Raw genomic sequence first — 24,934 nt, forward strand, 5'->3', positions numbered from 1 at the left:
AGGAATCCTGATCAAAAGTTGCATCTTTGCTCTGCTAGAAAGTATAGAGTTGCAATACACTTAAAATGAATAACATCTACTGTTATCAAATGGCACAGCAAACAACAAATTGTATTGTAGTGCATTCAAGTTTTAACTAATTGCTAAAATAATATTAAGGCATTAAATTGTTACAGAAAATATTTATTGTAAGCATGCTCTGATATCATGAGTGTTGGTCTTTGCACCCAAGTTTACAAGGTCTAACTGACAATATATAGTTAAAAATGGGTGTTATGACAATCTCAGAGAGCATGAGTCACTATGTAAAGAATCTGAAATTCTAGATATTGGCTTTCAAATAAATAGAGGTACATTAAAAAACCTGGCTTGCTGGGACAAAAAGTATTATTTGTGTCACTAAAACACCTCAAGTAGAAATGGTCAGCAAAGTAATACTCAAGAGCTTTGATGGAACTTGACAACACAAATCCAATTTCTTTACACATGGACACAAGGGTTTTAGAGTCCAAAACAAGCATCTGTCAGTTCTAGAGTCCTTTGTCAATCTTCCTACTCATCCTCTGTGACAATTAGCTCTTTCTTTAGGTAGACTCCATTGCTGAAAGGCTTGAAACAGGAACATGGTAGCAAAAGAAGTGACCATGTCCTATGTCCTGCCATTACTGTTTATAAGAAAAAATGAACAGCATTAACATTCAAGTACAGTGGCCTTCAGGGAGGCAGGGACAGCTGCTCTAGTGGCATGAAGCTGCCACATTAACAGAGGAATCTAAGAAATAGATATTTTGTTTATGGCAACAAACCTACTGTATACAGTTCTGTAAAGTGCAGCATAGAGAGTTGACAGTTATCTTGTTGAAAATAGGCTACTTAGGAGCTGTAAGACGGAAATGAGATGTGGTAGTGATGCTCTACTCTGCATCCTCAGGTTGACAGGAGAGAACTCTGCTGACCACAAACACAGATAAAAAGGATACTACTGGTCAAAAAAGTCCAGCCTCACATGCATAGCATACATACATAACCTTAAAGGAAGAAAAGAAGAATATCTTGACACAGATACTGAAAAAAAACTACCATAAAACCAAGTACTGTAAGACTATTAAGTCATTCAAAACAAAGGACAAACATCAGTACATCAAAGAAGTTTGGCTAAGCCTGAACTAAAATTAAAACATTATAAAACTCTTAAATTCACTCATGGTTACCACAGAAAAATGGAAGAATAAATATCTATTCATATACCACTGGTAAATGCATCCCCTTGCTGAGCAAAATATAAGAGCTGTAATGTGACATTAAAATGTAAAATGACAGCTTTCTGTCACTATGCTCTATGATTCTTTAGGAAGAATTTCTTTACTGAAAGGGTTGTTAGGTACTGGAACGGGCTGCCCAGGGAGGTGGTGGAGTCACCATCCCTGGAAGTCTTCAAAAGACGTTTAGATGTAGAGCTTAGGGATATGGTTTAGTGGGGACTGTTAGTGTTAGGTCAGAGGTTGGACTCGATGATCTTGAGGTCTCTTCCAACCTAGAAAATTCTGTGTATGATCTTTTCACTGATTATTCTGTGCAACTCCCCTTCCATTTATATACAAAATCCTTACAGCAAGATACAGAAAAATTCAAATTTCCTGGAAAGTCTCCTACTTCAGTAAACTGAAAGCAAAAAGATCCTGAATGGACAGGTATTAAACAGCCTATCTATCATAACAGAGAATATATATATATATATTCATATATATATATATATATATATATATATGAAAATATATAATCTCAATAAATGAGAACCTTGCCTCTAAATTTCTCTCCCCCTGGGTTTAACCATACTGATTAAAGCTGGTGAGTTTTGTTGTTGCTGTTGTTTTGCATATAATCAAAGTGTAAATGATGAATACACATGTATATAAAAGATCTTCCAAATATAATGAAATAAAAATCGGCACGAGAAAAAGTTAATGATTCATTTCAAACCCGTCTTAAAATGAATTGCTGGAAAATCAATTAAGTTTTCTATTACAGAGTACCCAACCAGAAAAACATTGGCATGTGCCAGATGAATTGCAGATTAAAAAAGAAACATGAAAGTGGGAAAATAATTTTTAAATCATCAAATATAAAGTTCGCACAAAATAAATAAAAATTATTTAAACTCTGGATTTACCATATGATGTCCAAGAAGTTTTAGATTGCTTTATCTCCCACAAGAATTGATTGGGAAGATGTTGCAAATCAGGCATCACAGTCAATTGGCAAAATCATTGTAGAAATTTCACCAGATTATATTCTGACAGTTTGAAAGAAAAGAGTTGGAGGGTTTTATTATCATTCTGTTATTTCAGGAATAATAATAATCATTATTATTATAAGCAGTTTAGCAAATAGAACTCAATGTTTAAGGATAAACTAGTTTAGCCTTTAAACTTCTGTTATTTTTTCTTCCACTTGTATGGAAATTGGTAGAGCTTTCCCACCATTTTACTTTTCACTACAGAATGCCCCACACCAACACAGCACAAGGGAGAAAGAGGAATGGATTCCCTAATTCAGTGACCAGTCTGGGAAAATGAGGAAATCTGTGGGCAGAAAAAAAAACATTAACAAATTTGATGTGACAGACAGTTCTATAATCCAGGGTGCAGTAAATTCATGTCAAAATCTCCCATATGCACTTTGATACAAATTATTGATTTGTAATTGGTTTACTGTGCTTTCAATTATTTTTTTTAGTTACACAAATAACAGATGTGACCGTGAGGGAAATATGCCTAAATGGGCCCAATTCTGACTCACCAAATCTTTTGTATTCTGCTGTGGTAATAAATAAAACAATGCAAGGTTTCAGATGTGAATGTGTCTAATGAAACAGCAGCAATTAAATTGTTATTACAGTATATTTAAAAGATTCCCATTAAAAAAAATTGTAGTGTGATTTATTTTAAATGATCTGATCACATACAGCTTATGTTTTGGTGCATGAAATATAAAAACATTATATAGCTTTCAAAAATAAAACCATCTTAATCTTCGTGTTTGGGGGTGGGAGAGAAGACAGCAAGAAAAAAGTTGATGGCACCTGCTTTATGATGTAATTTTCCAGGCTAAACAAGCGCCTTATTGAAACAAAACTCCCTCTACACTCATAGCAGTAATTGAATCTCCTGTTTTAAATATAGTTTTACTAAACATTTTTTTAAATGAAGACATAACTAAGTGGACAGCTAGTAAAATAGTTAGCTTCTGACCAACACCACAGTGACTATAACACAGTAGAGATACAGCAGGAAACAGAGTACCTACATACCTGCCTACAGATCATGTTAACTTCTCTGAATTTTAATTTATGCTTCTTACAATGCTATTTATGTTCAAATTCAGGGGTGGAAAAAGCATGTGTTCTTAGGAAAGTCAGACGCATTCTATTTCCCAATGAATTTATCAGATTATTTTTTGAAGAAGTCTCCACATTAAAAGGTAAACTTGAAGTCAGTTATTTAAGTACTTAGTGTCAGAAATATCAAATAAATTCTGCCTAGAAAGCAGGTGGATTTCACTGCTTCCTATGCCTCTCTAAATTGTTACATACAGGCTTTCATACTGCAGAGTGCTGATGATATCCATACGTATCCATATATGTATCTGCACATTTACATCTAACAGATATTAGTGGATACTCTAAAATATTTATAAGTAGTTTTCAATTAGTCCAGGTTTTCTTTTCCACATTAGAAGAAACAAATCTACAGATTTAGTAGGGAATTTTCTTGTATAGTTTTTAGGCAATGTAATGACACTACATGTCAGAAAAGCTATCTTTTGAATATAAGAGGTTTGCAGGTGACCAAAGATATCCAGCTTGAAAGCAGTGTATTCAAATTATTCTCTCTTAGAACTCTTACCTCTAGAAATGTTCAGGACCCACAGGAAAAGTGTAGCAAATTTAACCAATGCATATTCTCCAGCCTTTCTCTCACCCCACAAAAAGGAAAGACTAAGTTACAATCAGCTTTTTGTTTCTGATTGTTTGTTTCCAAATACTACGATTTTCAAATGTTCCCATAGAAACATCATCTGTGTTTTCCTTGCAAACTTTATCACCAGCTTCCTCTGCAGAAAAAGAATTAAAGTACATAATCACTTTTGGGAAAATATAGTGATTTTTCTCTGGTGAGATAGAAATTACGTTTGTCCACTACAGTGGTTTCAGAGGCAGCTTTAAAGATCAGGGTAGTTAATTATTAAAGATTCTGAGCCATGCTTTCTGAATACTTTGGAATGGTTTCTTTCTTACTGGGATTAACTTCGTATTACAGGTACCTGTAACAAAAATACTAATCCTGGTATGAATGGAAATGTGAGCACAGTGGGGCAGAACAGGTTAATGTAAAAGACAGAGAAAAAGCACCAGAATATAATGCAGGACTCGAACAACAATTAAAATAGTGGACTGTATCGATAAGCACTACTATTTGCAAGGTGATCAAATGGATGAACATACTGTTGCTGTCAGACCTAAAATACTTTCACTCTCATAAAGGTTACAGTACAAATGACTCATTACTGAAGACCTTGTGATTGACCAACAGAAGTGTAAGCAAGAAGGCTGCAGTGTAACACCCCTGCCATCTCAGTGCTTGCCACTACGTGGGCATGAAACCACGAGGGAATTGCAATTATGAGGGAACAAGTATAAGTGGATAAAATCAACTTGCTTAAAGATATATATATATATATATTTATTTTTAACACATTTCCCCTTTGATAAGATATCACACTTTTGTATTACTGCAGTACAGGAAATGCTATGTGTTTCTTTTTACTTAAACTGAAGTTTACAATGATATGCCTAACTGCTGATGTCAGATTTAGTGAAAACTGGAAGTAGTAACTCAGTGTTTTGCTTGAGCCACTATCTCTAATAACCATGGCCTTTCATTTATAATGTGATTCACAAAAGAAGCTTTGATGAACAAAATACTCTCCTTATCAATTATCAATATTATTCAAATATCTCCTTGAAACAAAATGAAAATGTTGCACCATTAAATGCAAAATGAAATTATCCAGTTAACACATAGAATCACTCTAGTCTCACATAGTCCAGAAAGCTACCTGTTTGTTCCAATACCTGATTCCATGTAGAAAACAGTTTACAAATAAAATGTGCTTCTCATTCACCCATTTCTGTTCTCCAGAAAGACCCACCAAATGTCACTTTGTTAACAAAATGAAGCTTTATTAACAAAATGAAGCATAGATGCAAATGATAATTAAACAACCCCTCTGCTGACATCAGCTGGGTCAGGATTACAATGGCCTGCTATCAGATGGGAAATAAATGACAAGGAGGTGAAATTCTTCTATCAGAGTACAGAGAGTCTGACATCTAACAGTCTAGAAACTTTATGGAAGATAGCTTCAGGTATATGGATCAGATTATTAAGAAGCTTTTTGTCTTTCACCTGCAAGATCAACTCCAACAAAAACTGCTTAAGATTCGAGTATCACATTATCAGATATTTAATTTGGCCTTAGTTAAACATCTTTGGGAGACAAATGGAAATTAAGGGCATTAAGTCAACCTAAAAAAAAATCACAGTTTTCATCACTGTTAATTTGCTATTGCCACAAGCTATTTTTAACATTATTGGAACGTTATGAAGGAGAGAGGAGGAAATCTTCTTTACCTTCATTAACATGCTTCACATTTTGCAAAAAGTTTTGTTATTTATGGAATTGTTTTTTTTTGTTGTTGTTGTTGTTTTGTTTGTTTTTATTTTGTTTATTTTTGTTGTTGTTTTTCCCCACATAGTATTAGAGAAAGAAAAGAAAATGTAGCAAAATGCAGTGTAAATGAGACAACCTTTGATAGAATGAAAAAAAAAAATCAAAACTGATGACAAATTTCATCTGTTATAAACTACACAAACTGATTTATTCTACGTTTGCAAGACTGCAAAATTTCTGATCTGCTATAATCACAACTTCAACTTGCAGATGACCAAAACATTGGTCAGAGATGCTGAGGCTTCCCTTCCACGGTGATATTTATTATAGACATTGGCGATCCACGCCTAACCACCATGCCTGTGTTATGCCTCAACCTGGTTGGAAGAGACCATCGAGTCCAGCCTCTGACCTAACGCTAACAGTCCCCACTAAACCATATCCCTAAGCTCTACATCTAAACGTCTTTTAAAGACTTCCAGGGATGGTGACTCCACCACCTCCCTGGGCAGCCTGTTCCAGTGTCTAACAACCCTTTCGGTAAAGAAGTTCTTCCTAACATCCAGCCTAAAACTCCCCTGGCGCAACTTAAGCCCATTCCCCCTCGTCCTGTCACCAGGCACGTGGGAGAACAGGCCAACCCCCACCTCACTACAGCTTCCTTTAAGGTATCTGTAGAGAGCGATAAGGTCGCCCCTGAGCCTCCTTTTCTCCAGGCTGAACAAGCCCAGCTCCTTCAGCCGCTCCTCGTAGGACTTGTTCTCCAGGCCCCTCACCAGCTTCGTCACCCTTCTCTGGACCTGCTCAAGCACCTCCATGTCCTTCTTGTAGCAAGGGGCCCAAAACTGAACACAGTACTCGAGGTGCGGCCTCACCAGAGCCGAGTACAGGGGGACGATCACCTCCCTAGCCCTGCTGGTCACACTGGTTCTTATACAAGCCAGGATGCTGTTGGCCTTCTTGGCCACCTGAGCACACTGCTGGCTCATATTCAGCCTACTGTCCACCATCACTCCCAGGTCCTTCTCTGCCTGACAGCTCTCCAACCACTCATCTCCCAGCCTGTAGCTCTGCTTGGGGTTATTGCGCCCCAGGTGCAGGACCCGGCACTTGGCCTTGTTAAATTTCATGCAGTTGACCTCAGCCCATCGGTGCAGCCTATCCAGATCCTCCTGCAGAGCTTTCCTACCCTCGAGCAGATCGACACACCCACCTAACTTGGTGTCATCTGCAAACTTACTGAGGGTGCACTCAATGCCCTCGTCCAGATCATCTATGAAGATGTTAAAGAGGACCGGCCCCAGCACCGAGCCCTGGGGGACGCCACTAGTGACTGGCCTCCAACTGGACTTGACTCCATTCACCACGACTCTTTGGGCCCGGCTATCCAGCCAGTTTCTAACCCAACGAAGCATGTGCCAGTCCAAGTCAAGAGCAGCCAGTTTCTTGAGGAGAATGCTGTGGGAGACGGTGTCAAAAGCCTTGCTGAAGTCAAGGTAGACCACATCCACAGCCTTTCCCTCGTCCACCCAGCGCGCCACTTTGTCATAGAAGGAGATCAGGTTCGTCAAGCAGGACCTGCCTTTCATAAACCCATGCTGACTGGGCCTGATCGCCTGCTTCCCCTGCAAGTGCCGCATGATGACTCCCAAGAGGATCTGCTCCATGAGCTTCCCTGGTACTGAGGTCAAACTGACAGGCCTGTAGTTTCCCGGGTCTGCCCTCTGGCCCTTCTTGTAGATGGGCGTCACATTTGCTAGACGCCAGTCAACTGGGACCTCCCCCAATAGCCAGGACTGCTGATAAATGATGGATAGGGACTTGGCCAGCTCCTCTGCCAGTTCTCTCAGTACCCCTGGGTGGATCCCACCCGGCCCCATCGATTTGTGCACATCCAAGTGCCGTAGCAGGTCACCAACCAGTTCTTCGTGGATGGTGAGGGCCACATCCTGCTCCCCATCCCCTTCCACCAGCTCAGGGTACTGGGTATCCAGAGAACAACCGGTATTGCCGCTAAAGACTGAGGCAAAGAAGGCATTAAGCACCTCCGCCTTTTCCTCATCTCTTGTAACTAAGTTTCCCCCCGCATCCAGTAAAGGATGGAGATTCTCTTTAGTCCTCCTTTTTGTGCTGATATATTTATAAAAACGTTTTTTGTTATCTTTAACAGCAGTAGCCAGATTGAGCTCCAGATGAGCTTTGGCCTTCCTAATTTTGTCCCTGCACAGCCTCACTACATCCTTATAGTCCTCCCTAGTGGCCTGCCCACTTTTCCAAAGATTATAAACCCTCTTTTTTCTTCTAAGCTCAAGCCACAGTTCTCTGTTGAGCCAGGCTGGTCTTCTTCCCCGCTGGCTCATCTTTGGACACATGGGGACAGACCGTTCCTGCGCCATTAAGATTTCCCTCTTGAAGAGCGCCCAGCCTTACTGGACCCCTCTGCCCTTCAGAACCGCCTCCCAAGGAACTCCAGCAACTATATGTAGTGGGTAGTGGGGAAATCTTAACATGTCAAAAAATGAGGAATTCTGGTTCTTTAAGTCATACAGATTTGCCTTCACAAGTTTTAGTGATTATTGTACCAATTGAAAGGGCGACAAACAAAAAAGTTAAAAGTGATACTCTTTTTTATTAAACAGTTTTTCTAGATTTTATCAATACATCCCTTCAATAAGTCATGCAGAAACTTCTAGTAATATATAGACTAATGGATTTTTTTGCTCCTTTCCTAAATCCAAGTAACCAAACCTACAGTTTTTCAACACTCTTCAGCTTTTAAAACTAAATATATCTCACTCTCTTGATGCACTCTTTGTGAACATTCCATTTAGTCGTATGTCAGAATATAAAAGCAATGTCACTAGTCACTAATATGCATTTATAAACAAAATACCACTGACGGCAACCTAAAGACGGTGCTACCTTTAATTGGGTAAAAATTTCTTGACTTGGAATTGGAACAAATTTGGGATTTCAGAAACATTTATTCTAACTCCCTCAGCTAACAGCTATAATAAAAAATGGAGACATATCTGTGAAAATGCAGGTAGAATATAATAAAATAGTAACTGAGCACATAGCAAGTGTTTCACATGATATAATACAGACAGACATGATTTGAAGTGTGACTTAGAGACAATATAACCACATGTACAAAATACAGATGACAGTTTTCTCCAAGAGTCTGGGGAATGATCATCTATCACCAAGAAAAAAAGAAAAGAAGAAATAAAGCTCTTGGAAAACAAACAACAACACACCACTAATTGCCTACAGACAACAGCCTTAGCCATAACACAGTAGGACTGCATTTGAAACAAACAATCTATAACTGCTTCACCTCACTTCTACTTTTCTCTCTTTATCCAGTCCCAGAATAAAGCTGCTGGGGGGGCTGGGGAGGGGAGTGGAGAATCACAAACCACAGGGACACCAGTGAGTTCCCAACACAGAGCACTACTTGTTCCTCTGCCTGGTAGTGGGAACAGCCCGTCTCCTCACTTTCAGATCAAGCCTGCCATCTTGTGGGAGTCATATTCAGGTCAGCATGCACACCGAACTCTTCCTTTCTTAAGGCAGCAGTCAAGATTTTTTGAACCCATCCAGGATGACGAAATAAAATCCAGAACATATTTTTTTAAGACATGATGACTAAATATATGCTTAAACTTGTATTTGCCTCTGGTAAATACTTTTTTCTGTTACAAAGCCCATTTCATGTTTGCATGAGACTTAAGTCAGCAGTTGGCAACTACTCTTACTTTACCCATTTCAACATTTCTCATCTCTCACCATTTCTGGGTGTGCTACAGAAGATGATATGAGTCATCCTCTTCATGTTTTCTGTTGCTCTCCTGGATCTTCACCCACTTCCTTTAAGGGACTAGCTCTCAGGCTGCAAGTCCCAGTGTGAGAGATTCCTTCATAACAATTTTCAATTGTATTAATCCTTTTATGGGAAGAGAAGTACATTAAATAAACTAGAAAAATTAGATATATATTTTAAGTTACTGCATTCTAAACTATTACTAAAATCACCCAAATCTATTTTAGAAATATATATCTGCTTTATTAAAATAGCCTGGTATAACTGTTAGGTTATGCTAACTATCCCAAATATTCTTAAACTTTCCGAGAAGAGTATTTCCTGTCTTCACACTGAGATGTTACTAGAAATCAGCTAATTCAGGGCCTCTCGAAATAAAATTAATTTTGACTACCTAAAGCGCTAACCTGCAATTTATGGGACTTCCTTTTTGCAAACACTGTAACCTCGTATTCTCCAAACACATACGTGCCTCTTGTAATCACAGCCATCTGCAGCTCATCTGCACTTGACTAGAGCCATTCTAATTCAGTTCTTCAGGATGACTCACTTTTACCGAGGAACAAAGATATAGAAGGAACAGTGAAAGTTGTTAAACTAGTTTCTGTTCCTCACTAATTCCAGACACATAACTCTTACTTCATCAGTTAGCAGCTGGCAAAAGCTGCAATAGAATTATTATGATTTATGTAATGAAACCTTACTTCCCACACAAGCTACAAGACAGCTTGAGTACTTGTCTTTCTGTGAGCTATAGTATGCAATAATTTAGCTACACTATTCTGATCCTCTTTAGGGAAGAAGTGCGATGTGATTGAAACCACATGCATTAACGTCAGTGCCTACCATGAGGTATTTACACGCTACCTCATCACAAAAATTCAGATTTTTGTCTGCTCACCAGTGTCTTCCTATCTTACTGTTACATTGCAAGTTATAAACACCTCAGTTCCAGCATCTTTTAAAATCTCAGTTGACCCTTCTTTCTATTTTACTTTAGAACAGCAGATGAATTTTTAAGTATTATGCGTCAATATCAGTTTCCACAATACCTCAGAATAACTTTTTTGCTATATCAAATAGCTTCCAAATTTTAAAGCTCAGATAAAACAATAATCATCAGACATTAACATGTTCCTGGAGTGATCTGATACCTAGCCACTGGGCAGAACTACACTGTAGAACCATTTTTCCTTATTAGATAAAATCACATTAAAAGCTATCTGTGTAATTGTAAACCTGGTGGGTCCTAAATAAATCAATGACTAAAACTAGGCTGAGCTCAGCAACAGCTGTTAAGAACCTAGTGTTGCAGAAGTGAGAAAGAAAGTGCTTCACAACTGAGCTCAAGCACAGAACGACAAACCACTATAGATAGAGTGGACTACACTGCAATGAAATGCTATGTAAATATATGCCTTACTTTCCCCTCCTCTCACCCTGCATACTTTTCTAATTTAAATACTAACTTGTACTTGTCTTTTTACCACCCAGTATTTCCTTTATTATATTCCTTTATAGAAATGGCCACCCTCCTAAAGAAAATGTGCTGTTTGAATTAGGGTGATTAAATTCTCAGCCTTCAGCACTCTGTTCTTCTTCTCAGTGAAAAGACTTTTAAATTTTGTTCTTAAAAGCTTGTCTTAAAAATTTGCTCATGAGTTAATTCTACAGAGAATTAGTGCCAGTAAAGTCAACAGAACTTGTTCACACTATTGTTCACAACAGAACTTGTTCACAACAGAACGCTGTTCACACTATTAAACAAACTGGGTGTTTTTGCTATATGAAGCTTAGCTTTTCCGTGACACATTGTATACAATACTTAAGAACTGACAACAGCGATTCAGTTCTAAGAAGAAAAATGTCTTTAAAGTAGGCCTACATCATTCTTAAGCCGGCTTTATAAATTCTTATGGATGGATTCATATTGCTCCACTGAAGTGAAACGCAGATAATGAGCCCAAACTGAATCACCACATGAGCCTACCTCCTTTTGACCACACAGCTAGAAACTGCATGTATGTTTTTGAAGCCGGAAACATTTTTTACTCTTTTAAAATAGTAATGTTCACCTGTTAAGCTCTTACAAATCCTAGAAAACAAGCATCCCAGATACTTTATCCAGTTATGAAACAGCACAAAAAATAAAGACCAGAAGAATATTTTTATTTACTGAGCTAATGTTTTTTAATAATGATTATCTACAGAATATAAGTATGAAATTTAGTCACTTTAATTGAGATTACTCTTTCTATACATATTTTGTAACTCTGTTGACCATCTATTTTAGGATAAAACCCATCAGCTTTGGCAAGGAAGTCCTAGTAAAATGAGCAAACCCCAAAAGTCCCCAATTCCTTGATCAGTATGTGCCCTACCCCATACTTACTGCAGTTTCACCCTCTGAGTTGTGCCAAACAGCTAATTGTAGAGCTGTGGTACATGAATTTACTGAAATAAAAATTGACTTTCCCAAAACAAGATCTATGTTAACCAAAATTGTTTTCATTTAATTCACAGAGCAGCTCACTATGCTATTGGCACAACAACAGTGATGGCTAACAACGTCACGAAGAGGAACAAGCAAATGAGAGGCTTAAATCAGCTTCACCACAGAAGCCAGATATTGCAAAGCCTCATACCCTGATGTTTTCCTCCTTTAAAAGAGAAATAAATATTTCTGATGTTTCACTGAACTATTTCCTGTGGCTGGTTTACAGTTTTCTATTTGCTTTTCTAAGGTCCTCAATAAAATAAAATAAATAAATAAATAAAAATAAAAATCACAACAGTAAAAGTAACAACTTTGCTTCTAATTATTTTCCACACATACCACATCCCTTGCCTAGGGAAAGGGACAGCCAAGCCCTTTTTGTCAGCAAAGCCACATGTCAGAGGCAGTTTTTAAAGAGACTTGCTCTAAAAATGATGGTGACTGTCATAGAAATAGGAGTGTGCTACAAACTCAGTAAGCAATATGGAAGAGGGTTTAGAAAAGAAAAAACGAGGCATCCCAAATTCAATGGTGGGAGAAATCCAGAACCCCAAATTTCAATTAGTTTTAAACAACTGAAATAGTTCCTGACTTAATTTTGCTCAAAAAGCCAAAATGACCAGCAAGATTTCTTCCAGCCTTGAGGAAGCACATCGTAAATCCACACACAATAACAAAAACTGGAAGATTTCCAATTCCCCTGCACATTTTTTTTTTTTGAAAACAACATGTCATCCAGCTATTTTCATACTAAGCGCAGATTAAAGGGAGCAAGTGGGAACTGTGTCATTATCTTTAGTTTCTTTCTTGCAATTCTAAACATTAAGAAACTGAGAATCTGCCACATCAGTAGCATCTAAAATTTCAAGGCTCTCAGTCCTTCAGTTGCTCAAGTATTGCTCCATACTGGCTTAGATAATAAATGGTCATAACATCAACAGTATCAGCTGAGTTTTTCAGTATTTCTGCTTATCAATAACAGCTGAATTTGGCTTATGCATGGACTTTGCTGTGGTGCCCTCTAGTTATCAGACATTCACAGCAGTCACATTATTCCTACTAACAGCATGTTTTGCTGCTATAATCTTGGTTACACGTGCTGGGGGGAAAGAAAGCCATAGAACCAAATGAAGCATTGCCAGTTTGAGAATTCAAGGACCTTTATCTTGCAGAGGTACCAAACAAAGCAGATACAACACCAATAAAACATAGCAGCAGATTTTGTAAATGCTTATGCAATATAGGAGGGGAGAAAGATCCTCACAAAAATAACCAGGATAATTTAAGGTGTCATTACTGCTTACTCTCATGAAGTTTTCATCTGCCATAATATAACATCAGCCTTGATAGTTCAAACTACTGGTAGAAGCTGTTTTAGTTAACCTAGGTGACTTTGAAACGGAGAAGATAAAGAATATTTCCACCCCTTGTTCTCCCAACTCTTTTGTACTTGGCACTGATAATGGCAGAAAAGTACCCAACTTACACTGATAAAAGTGGAGCCTTGCAGTCCTTTTCCAATCAAAGTGCACTATTTCTGCTCAATAACAGCCTAATCCAAAATTATGAAGAAACAGAAAAATGACTTTCATCTTCCTTCAAACAAAAGCAAGCAACTAAACTATTGAGGATACCAATCCATACCAACTGATGGAAAAAAAAAAAGTCCAGGCTGTTCTACAGACTACCCTGTCTACCCAGTATCAGCCATAACTAAACACTGTTCAGGAGTCAGCTGTAGGTAGCATTTTCACAAACCAGTTTTGTGGTTCAGCTTTATGCCAACAAACTGCTTCTAGGCAGCTGTAAATGCAAGAGATTCTGAAACGCATGTATTATAAATTAAAGTTAAAAAGCAAGAACCTGCTAGGTAAGTTCTAAGTAAGTTTCTTTGCTTGTGTTTATCTAAAGCTGAAAAAAAATGAGAGTTGAAAATTCTAACTTTTGTAATCCTACAATTGACACGGGAGAAAAGCATCAAGGATTACAATGAGGTGCTGAAGTGACAAAAAGTAACAAGTCAGCAGCCATGCTAAGGAAAACTGTATTGTCTGGAATACGGACAAGAATTCCCACTGACCAGAAGGCAGGACCCAGCCACCCAGAAGCTGGAAAAAAAAAAAGATGATAACCCTGTGGGATTGTTGGAAGAAAGAGGCTAGACTCAATTTAAATTCCTATTTACAAGTGATCATTTGCTGGCTATTATAGAGAAAGGAGGAGTACAACTGGAAAGCATTTTGAGCCAAAACTTCAGTAGAAGCAAGAACATGGGAGTGACCAGAAAGTGCTCCCATTGCTTCACACCTCTAACAGCAGTAGGCTGGGCAAGGCCAGCACCTCTGAGGGTCAAAGCTACTCTTCTTCATCAAGAAGAAAAGCAGAACTTCCTTCCCATGCTCCCAAAGATGAGCTACTTGTCTCGTAACAACAATTCAGCTAAACCCATAGAAATCCACTGAAAACCAATATAAGGACGCCTAGACAGTATTTTACTGAGGTAACTATTCAACTGCATAACAGAAGTTACACAGCTTGACATACATACTGTGATATGTGGAGTAATAATTCATGTCAAGAAGATGGTTTATATTAATAAAGAAGGGGGGAGATGTGGGAGTGTGGCCATGGGGGTCAACAAGCCCCATGGTTGGTGATAATATCAGACTGTTAATGATGAGGCCATCAGGAATGTAAAGAGTTTAGAGGGAACAAAGAAGGGTGACTGAGAATCCATGCAGTCGCCCTGCAGTCTCTGGTTGCTTGTTCTCCAGCTCTTAAGGCATGGAAGTTTCTGGGTGTTCTGGGCTGTTGCTGGGCAAAGTTGTTTGACCAACGAAAAGTTGTTTTTGAAAAGGACTGCTGTGGGGTGAAGGGTATAAGAGGGGAGCCTGTCCTTAAGATGAAAAAAAGGCAACACGATATAATGAAGTTATGTCATCAATAAAGTAGTAGGAAAAAGGAATTAATAGGGACCGGCTAGCAGAATGGAGACCAGGAAGGGAACAGATACATTGATCACCTCACGAAGATCAGTTCGGCCAGACTCAGCAAACCTCTCAGAAAAGCTCGTACAGAAAGTTGCTGGAAATAGGCACACTGGAGCTGGAGAGAAGTGGACCCAGGCACACAATTGCCCCTTGCTGGTAAGCAGTTGCGCATTATGGGGAATCATACGTCCTTAGGAACAAAGACTGTCCTGGTAACCTTAGAGCTTATTCTCCTTATTAACAATCAGACAGTTTATGATCCTGAAATATGGGACCAAACTGAGGTCAAGGTGTGGGACTCTGCAGCTAAAAACAACAAATGCAGTGGGATTGCTCGGCACCTGGCGAGGAATCTCTGAGGCCTTAAAGAGCCATGTGGGGCCACAGTCAGAAACGTGTGGTTTGCCAGATAGCGATGGAGCTGTGGGCTCCTTTACTGATCCGACTGCTACGCCATAGGCCCCTCTGCTGCTACTGCCATCGAAGGCTTTTGCTGTTATGCCCTCTGACGACCTGGACGTGCCTTTTGACCCAGGCCTATTAGCCTTGAAAAGGAGATGGATATGTTTTTCTTCAATCTGGGAAGAACGGGATACATAAGGCCTGAAAACCGTGTTGCTTGACAACTTGAAGCGAGACATATTGTTCAAAAGGAATGGAAAATGGAGACTGTTAAGTCATGGAACTTAAAGGATTGTTTGTTACCTTTCCTGATTGTACGTATGTATAGGCATATTCAGGTTTAGTATGCAAAAGCAATGTTCTGTATATTTAGAATGTTTGATGTTCGTGTGTTCATGTTGGTGGAGCATAGACTCCCTGCACATCCAGCGCTGTTTATAAGTATTACAGCGCTTTTATAAGTATTACAAAATACAGATTGAGTTGAGACCTCATTTATAACACTGATCGTTTCCTAGGCTAGAAAAAAGTGTAATTTAGCTTTTTGTCCATGTAGGTCTCTCTCTCTCTCTTTTTTTTTTTTTTCCCTGCAGCATGAATTTATTTCTTTTCTACATGGTATATAAGCAATGCAACAAAATCCTAGCTAAATCCTAGTGAACAACAGCAAGCAAAATCAGCAGAGTCTCAATAAAGGATCCCCAGTAACACAGCTGAAATGCCTCAGTGCCTTCCCAACACCCAGTTCTCTTCATGCTAACACCAAACAAAGTGCTAAAAATCACATGGTCAGAGACAGTTTTCACAAAAAAATTGTCCTGAAGTATAAGAATTTGCCTCAGCTATGACTGAACTTCACTTCCACTGAACTGCATTTCTTTTTCCTGCAGTATAAAGTCTTTTTTATAATAAGTAGAAACTACTGACTTTTTAATGTCTCCTACGGCACAAATCTCAGGAAACCACAAGCCTGACTTCTCAACTGTACAGCACTTTGAAGGCTACTAGTAATAGCACAGCACAAGCATAGCAGCAGCATTGAGAGATTAAGACATTTGCTGTATGTGAAAGATTCCATGAGTACAACTGGTGTACTGTTGAAGTGAATAGAGTTTTTCCATTTCCCATCCCCCATGACACTACAGCCCCATGGTCATCTGCTAAAAACTCAAAAACACAATAAAAACTTCCTTTCTCATTCTCATTCTATTTAAATAATGCAAATTAATATAAATATTTCCAACATAAACAACTCTTGTACTTCTTAAAAAAAATAAAATAAAAACTAAGTCTCTCAATATAGCTGTCTACTAACCTCACAGAAAATTAGAAGTAAAGCTTCCTTACCAAACTTTTTCTTCTTCCATTCCTCCCCTGGCACATTGGTTTATTATTGCAGGACTATTCATGGTAAGTGCTGAGCTTTCAGAATTCATCTTTTTTCTAAAAAGGAAAAACAACAACAAAAACATGAAGACCATAATATAAGTGAAAAACATGTGTTTACTAATTCACTAGAAAACCCACATTTTAGGGCAAGCACTTTTAAGACCAAATACAGTACATTTTACTCACTTAAGTAAATCTCCTAAATCAATGGGATTAATTGGATAAATACACTGTGAGAAGGATTTGGCAGTTTTGTGGACTTGCTAGCCTTGCCAAACTCAACACTGATTGTCTTTTGTTTACTTTTCTGAATAGGTGCCAGAAGAGTTGATGTCAGCAAGCCCCCATCCAGGGCTATGCATAGTGTCAGTTATGTTAATTCAGAGCAGCAGTCAGGGCTAGTGTTGCTGTGGAAGGATCCACAGAACACTAGAGAGAAAATTTGGATTTCTGATATTTAAAGATCTTTTCAGCATATTTTAATAACTTACAATCTATATTCTAGTAATTTAAGATCATACTTCACTGATTTGCAGAAAAACACAATTCACTCATGGCTGAAGTCATTCTCATAAACAGCAGAGACAGCGCAGTCCTGGCAATATCAATCCCCAGGCTATAGTGCTTCTAAAAGGTCTGTATGGCCAAACATGCTTCCAGCAAACGACTCGCATGTTAAGAACAAACCAGATCTCTAGATAAGGCAAGTTAATTTCACATTGAAACACTGCTAACATGAAATGTCTTACACTTTTTTTTTTTTTTTAATTTTGCTTTTAAAACAAACAAAACAACCAACCAGATCAAAAGCAATCTTCCTGATCTTGGGATTCCTAATTTGACTTCACACCTGGTTTCTATTATGAGCAACCCAAAAACTCAATGCATTCCCAGAAAACAGGCCCACCTCTATACTAATCTACTAGAACATAACCAGAAAAGAGGCTATGCTTGATAAGATAACCCCTCACTTTTCGCAGGAAGGTATAAAGAAACATTGAGGAGCTGTTTAAAGCTTTGCAGAACCAGGGTCATGGTCAGCCCTGAGAGCCGTGGGCAGCTGGAACCGACCGCAAGGCCTGCAGTCCGTCACTGGTGGGCAGGTGAGGCCCAGCTTCACAAAACAACTCCTGTGAAGAGAATGCCAACCTTGGATCCAAAATCACGGCCAAACAGGGCTGTATAAGTAGCCCTAAGCAAGCATGTTTCTCAGAAAGAGGTCCCAAAAAGCAGCAATGTAAATTCAGCCCTGACAGGACTCTGTGTCCTCTTTTTACCTCCCTTTCACAGGCAGCAGAGCAGGCAGCACTGCCACTCTGGGGAAAAACAAATGGACTTAAAAGACAACAGCTCCAGTTTGCATTTTTTACATCCCTTGGACTAAAAAGGGATATAAATTCTGCACAGGCAGTTTCTGGGCAAATTTGCTTCCTGAGATCTTGTTTCAAAGATTGGAAAACCATTCTGAAAGTGAAGACAATGAAAGCCTCACCTCTGCGAGGGCAAGAACAGAGCCTGGTAGCCACTGACCTCATCTTGGTTCAGAGCCTGACCTCAAATTCACTCCTTATTCTGCAGTTGGATCACTGAGATGAACTCAAAAAAAAAAAAAAAAAAAAAAAAAAAAAAAAAAAAGTAATTCTAGAAGTGGCTCAGCAGCAGGTGTTGAATTTTAAATTATTATTTTCCTCTTCAGTGTGCAGCAATGCAGGAGGAGGGGAGATGTTCTTACAGATATTTTGAAGGAACAATGAAGGAGTCATGTAGTCCAGACACCTTCTGCAAAGTCCCCTATTTCAGGGAACAATTTCTCAACAAGGCAAATTACAGCCAATTTCTGCTCTACCTTGGGAAAGCCCAGATGTTTCAGTGATCACAGCAGTTGCATAAGCAAGGGTTTTGCCTCCTCTTACAGTCACTCAAACTACTAGGATTGAAGGTTCAAAGGAAAGTTAAAAGTAGCCTCTTAATTCACAAAGTTGCAACCCAAAAGAATGAAGTTACAAAACCACCAGTTTGCCATTCCAGAAGAAAAACAGTAAGTAAATTTACTGTTTGCTTATGAACTAGTACTGTACTGTTAGAGTACAGATCGTTTAACCTATAAATAAAAAAGTATTCATCACTCCCCTCCCCACCTGAAGAAACACTGAAGAAAACACTCCAGACAGAATTGCACTAAGAGTCCCATGGTGAAACTAGAGCAACAGCAGAGGACAGACAAAATGATACCAGTTACCATGTTACAAAGTTTTTCTCTGAACAATTGATAATAAGGGCTGATGCTTACCTAACAGAAAATAAATGACACATGGCATAAACCCAGTTTCTCTTCTCTTATGTTCCACAAAGAAAATGAACTGAAGTAATATAGAGCTGAATACATTTTGTCAAACTGCTCAGCTCCCTCAGTCTAGTCTCTGAAATTATCACTAACATCGTACTCCTTCACGCCCACAGCCTCGGGGTCTTACAAAAATCTGCTTCTGGTGTTTTCTGTAACATACGAGGAGGGCAGCAAGAGGCCAGCATCTATTCATTTGAATAGCAAGGTATTATCCACTACCATCAGAGAGATACCTATATGCTGGATAAAACAGTGGGCTTTCTGACAAACTGGATACTGTGAGTCATACACAGCTCCTGCTCTTACAGCCTCCACTGCTCAGATTCCAGTAGTAGGATAGGTTGGCCAAGGCACCCAATGAAGTGCTACCCAAACATGCTCCTCACTTAAACACACGGAGGAGGTGGGCGTAGCAGCCAACCCATACAGCAACAGTCAAACATCCTTCCTCAGCTGGCACTAACATAAGTGGGGATGGGATCCTCCAGTATGCCTGGCCTTCTCCCAGCCCTGCGCTGCAGCAGCACGCTTCTGCAAGATGGGAGCAGGTATCACAAAGCATCCCTTCAACTTCCCACCCACCAACACCAAAGAACAAGCAATGCTCCTGCAACGCCCACCATGTAATCCCTACCTGCTGTAGTACAAACTCCCAGCATCTTGAATGACTTCTGTCTGTTCAGCTTTCCAATCCTACCGTTCTGAGATGGAAGGGCTTCTCACAGCCTTGGGATCAGGCACTTGCTCACGCTGCTACCAGGGCATGACTCCCACTCCTGAGGCTGGCCAGCAGTGAGTCAGACAAGCTTCTGGAAAACCATCAGGGATACTCCAGTCAGCCTACTCCCAAAGACAGGTCTACGCAGGTCCTAGTTTGCTCTTTACTAGGAGAGACAGGTAATTAAACAGCTGATACCCACATCACTGACAAGTTTTATGGCCTTGTCAAAATACCAGAAGATTCTTAGCTTCTAAACAACAAATGGAAAATTGGTATCTATCTACAATTTCCAAGGCCAAGGATATCAAATATCATCACTTCTTCTCTTACTTAGAAATATTTTTTATGAGAAATTCTCAGCCTGCAGGTTCTATCCCGACTCACTGTTGTGCCACAAACAGTTCATCGGCTCTTCCTTCAGAATAAATAACTATTTCTAAAATAAAAACTTTTGTATTTTAGGATGGAGAGAAGGATACATTTCTTCAAGCACTAAGAATATCTAAAGTGAACCAAGCAAAATTAAAGATAAAACTGGCAAAATACAACTTTGTTTGGAATATGCTGGTTTATTTTTCAGCCAGAGTATAAAAACTATGTCCAAAAATGAACATCCAGTAATAGCAACATCTTAAAAAATTAAACACAACTCAAGAAACAAAGGAACAAAGTTCAGGGGAAAAAAAAAAAAAAAAAAAAAAAGACTATTCACAGGTGCTTCGTTCTATATCACCATCCAACTCTTGTTTGGACTTGAACTTTATGACACAGGCTCTATACAGGATGAAACTTGAAGGAGGAAAATAAATCTATAATATTTTTTCTTAATAACTGGAAGGCAGATGCCAAGGCAAGTCAGTAAATATCAGCTTAAGAGACTGCTTAAAACATATTCTGTTCCTTACCCTCTGTTTGCATACTGAGCCTTGACTGTTCTAGATAAGATGCTCACACTCGAATTAGGTGTTGCCCTAGAGATCATGCTCTGCTTTCACAGGAAGAAGTGGGCAAAAGGCAGTCCCAGGACAAAAACACAGGAAAACAATGTCAAAGACTTTATTTATAGCGGCTATGTTTAACACTACAGTCACTGTCTTTTTGAGGCAAGATCCTTGAAGAAACATCCATGCTGCTTTTGAAGAGACACCAGAAATTTCACAGAATCACAGAATTGTCTAGGTTTGAAGAGACCTCAAGATCATCAAGTCCAACCTCTGACCTAACATTAACCAGTCCTCCACTAAACCATATCGCTAAGTTCAACATCTAAACGTCTTTTAAAGACCTCCAGGGATGGTGACCCAACCACTTCCCTGGGCAGCCCATTCCAATGCCTAACAACCCTCTCAGTAAAGAAGTTCTTCCTAATATCCAACCTAAACCTCCCCTGATGCAACTTTAGCCTCATCCTGTCACCAGGCACATGGGAGAATAGTCCAACCCCCACCTTGCTACAGCCTCCTTTAATGTACTTATAGAGAGCAATAAGGTCGCCCCTGAGCCTCCTTTTCTCCAGGCTGAACAAACCCAGCTCCCTCAGCCGCTCCTCATAGGACCCCTCACCAGCTTTGTTGCCTTTCTCTGGACTCTTTCAAGCACCTCAATGTCTTTCTTGTAGCGAGGGGCCCAAAACTGAACACAGTACTCAAGGTGCAGCCCCACCAGCGCTGAGTAGAGGGGGACAACCACTTCCCTAGACCTGCTGAACACACTGCTTCTTATACAAGCCAGGATGCTGTCGGCCTTCTTGGCCACCTGAGCACACTGCTGGCTCATATTCAGCTGACTATCCACCAGTACTCCCAGGTCCTTCTCCGCCAGGCAGAACCACTTCCAACCACTCAGCTCCCAGCCTGTAGCTCTGCTTGGGGTTATTGCACCCCAGGTGCAGGGCCTGGCACTTGGCCTTGTTGAACTTCATACAGTTGACGTCAGCCCATCGGTCCAGCCTATCCAGATTCTCCTGCAGAGCCTCCCTACCCTTGAGCAGATCGACACGTGCACCTACCTTGGTGTCATCTGTGAACGTACTGAGGGTGCACTCGATCCCCTCATCCAGATCATCGATAAAGATCTTAAAGAGGACTGGCCCCATACTGAGCCCTGGGGAACACCACTAGTGACCGGCCTCCAGCTGGACTTGACTCCATTCACCACAACTCTTTGGGCCTGGCTGTCCAGACAGTTTTTAACCCAACTAAGTATACACCAGTCCAAGCCAGAAGAAACCAGTTTCTTGAGGAGAATGCTGTAGGAAACGGTGTCAAAAGCCTTACTGAAGTCAAGGTAGACCGCAGCCATGGCCTTTCCCTCATCCACCCAGTGCATCACTTTGTCATAGGAGACCAGGTTCGTCAAGCAGGACCTGCCTTTCATAAACCCACGCTGACTGGGCCTCATCGCCTGGTTGCCCTGCAAGTGCTGCATGATGACACTCAAGATAATCTGCTCCATGAGCTTTCCTGGCACTGAGGTCAAACTGACAGGCCTATAGGGGAAAAAAAAAAAAAAAAAAAAAAAAGGCATTTGCTTTTAATTTAAAACACCAGCTTTGACGGACTGATGCATTTGCAGTCCATCTGCCTCATAGTAGATTCTTAGGGGCCATAATTGCAGAAAAAAAGCCTAGTAGCAGTGAGCCGTTGGCTCAAGAACTGAAGAGTATTATATTTAAATATATTTTTACATTTATATTTAGATTTTATTCTGGAAGTTTTGCATTTTCCTTATATGGCCAAAAAGGATCTAGTACAGCACAACACTTAATCCTTCAGACACCTACACAGATCACCATTTCAGGACCATTTGAGCAGAAAAGATGAAATGATTCTAAAAAGGAGTTGAAGCCCCCTCACCCCATGGGCTCAAAGCCACCTTTAATTTCGATCTAGCAAAATGAGGAAAATATTAGCCTATCTTTCTAATCCCATCCCCCTACACAAAAACTTTTTTTTTTTTTTTTTCGTTACAAAGTATATCTGTGACCACCACCAAAAGTCTTTTTGTCTTTCCTTTCATTCCCTACCTGTATCTCTGGACAAGTAAGATACTAAAGAAGTGATAGTTAAAAAATTAAAGTATCATTCAACTGCTATTCACAACAGTTAAAGTAAAACTAACCAAAGTATTCTGATAAAAGATATTCCCACAGCTCCTCACCTTCACTAAAACACTTCACATTGTTGACATTGTATTTAGTAACACCTGGCTGAGAAAAACTCTGAAGAAAGTTTTACTGATACCTAAGACTTCTCAGTGCAGAAACAGTAATTATTCCTTTTAAATAAAAAGGTGGCAGTAAAAACACTACAGTAATGTGTGTGTACCACAAAGAAACATCAGGAGTGTTACACACACACTCTCAAGCAAGAGTCTCTATACTCACAAAGCCTAAACAAGAGATTACTAATTAGCAAAAATGTATCATAGCATCTTTAATTTTAAAGAGCTGATGTTCCAATTCCTTACAAGCTGCACAGAAGTCTAATTTCCAGTAACAAGCACATTTACTTTTGCATTGTTTTCTGCGAAGTCATATTTCCAGGCACATATTATGACATCTTGATAGCACTCAGCTGCTATCCAGGAGGCTGCCTTAGGCAAACAGCTTGTTAAAAGGCAAAATTAAACTTTAAAATGAACTTCATTTTTTAATTGCTTAACAACAAGAACCAAAACAATCTTTTATCCAAATTGTTTTTCTGATGTTCTCAGATACTGCAATTGCCAAACATCTTTGTACCACTAATGCGTACTTCAGTAAAATCAGTGAGAACTCAAGAAGCACTTAGAGTATTTCTCCTGATTACAACTCCAAGTAGCAGGCAATGCTGAGAACCTTCACATTGCATAACCACTTCAGACCAAGCCTGGCATACCATAAGGTTTCTTTAACACACACTATGGTTATTTCAAGTAAATTTTGACTTCAGCGAATGCATTATATGTCAGTACTTACCATCTTTAAGTCATTCAAAAATGCATGTGATGCATTGAAGAATGAGGTTTTGAAGGTCCTTTTTAAATACATATTTTTGAAAAGGTTTTAATTACTCTCCTTGAGACATTTCATTAAATACTGTTCTCTTCAGAAGAACAGATAAGTTTTTATCTAAGTACTTTATATAAGTGCTATAAGTACTTTATATAAGACCCACATCAAGTATCAAGCTTGGCTCCTTCACCCTTATATACCCACCTGCTATAGGCACAGAGATGGTCTAACCAGTCTTACACAAAAGGTAATGTTTACTTTGGAAATAGCATGAATATTATATTTATTCTCAGCACAAAGTAGATGAAAGGTAAAAGGCAACAGTCATGCAAATACAAATTCATATCAGGCTGAAGCCAGAGCACTGACATGGAATAGTGCTCTATGCTGGAGAAATATAACCTTCTGTGAGACACTGTTCTCTAGCCTTTTATTTTACCAATGTTTAGCTCTTTTCCCCAAAACAAGCCAAAAATAAAGAAAAACAACCAATTATGTTAAAAGTCATCTCCGATCACCTTCAAGGAAAGCACATAGAGAAATTTACCATAATTCAGACTACTGGTTTAATTTGTTCTGCATATCAGCAGATTTTGTAACAGTGTCTTTCAGTGGGATAAAGAACAGAAGAGCAAGGACTCACCTGCACTGCCTGATCTGCAAAGCTATCAGGAGCTTTGAGTCTTTTAGTAGTTTCAATTGAGAAAATTTAGCAGCACAGGGGGAAAAAGGGAACATTTGGGGCTCTGTTTTCACTTCTAGGGATGGTAGCTGATTGCTGTATCAATAAAGAAAAGGAATTATTTGCAGTGCTTAGTGTCTTAGTAACACACAGCCAAACCTCTCTTATATGATTAGGAAAAAGCTAACATTAGGAAATGCTAGAAAATACTTGAGCAGAACTTTTCACATAGAGTGCTTAAAATGCAGAAGGTGCACACAAAGTTAGAAGTACTGTTTAGAAGAATACCCACAACACTAAGTGCTGTATGCTAGTCAACAAACATATCAAGGAATTATGTGTCAGTGATATGT

The 24,934-nt window shown here is 39.3% G+C and overlaps 1 protein-coding gene across 10 annotated transcripts in view; it reads right to left on the reverse strand.

Annotated features, from left to right (window-relative positions):
- Positions 1-24,934, reverse strand: part of ARHGEF3 (Rho guanine nucleotide exchange factor 3) — a 130,660-nt gene that overhangs the window by 100,547 nt on the left and 5,179 nt on the right. For 5 of the 10 annotated variants that reach the window (XR_011100283.1, XR_011100282.1, XM_068694546.1 and 2 more), the window contains exon 2: positions 16,796-16,891. The exons of 1 other annotated variant lie outside the window; for it this stretch is intronic. Coding sequence is in view for 7 of the 9 variants with exons in the window: in XM_068694546.1 (XP_068550647.1) it covers positions 16,796-16,891 (96 nt within the window). In the remaining 2 variants the exon portion in view is untranslated. Of the gene's footprint in view, positions 1-16,795; positions 16,892-19,818; positions 19,994-24,542; positions 24,653-24,934 lie in introns of those variants that run through there. 4 more of the 10 variants (XM_068694550.1, XM_068694549.1, XM_068694551.1 and 1 more) reach the window with 2 other exon arrangements.

This window comes from Anas acuta, chromosome 11, assembly GCF_963932015.1.
Source record: "Anas acuta chromosome 11, bAnaAcu1.1, whole genome shotgun sequence".
Lineage (NCBI taxonomy): Eukaryota > Metazoa > Chordata > Aves > Anseriformes > Anatidae > Anas > Anas acuta.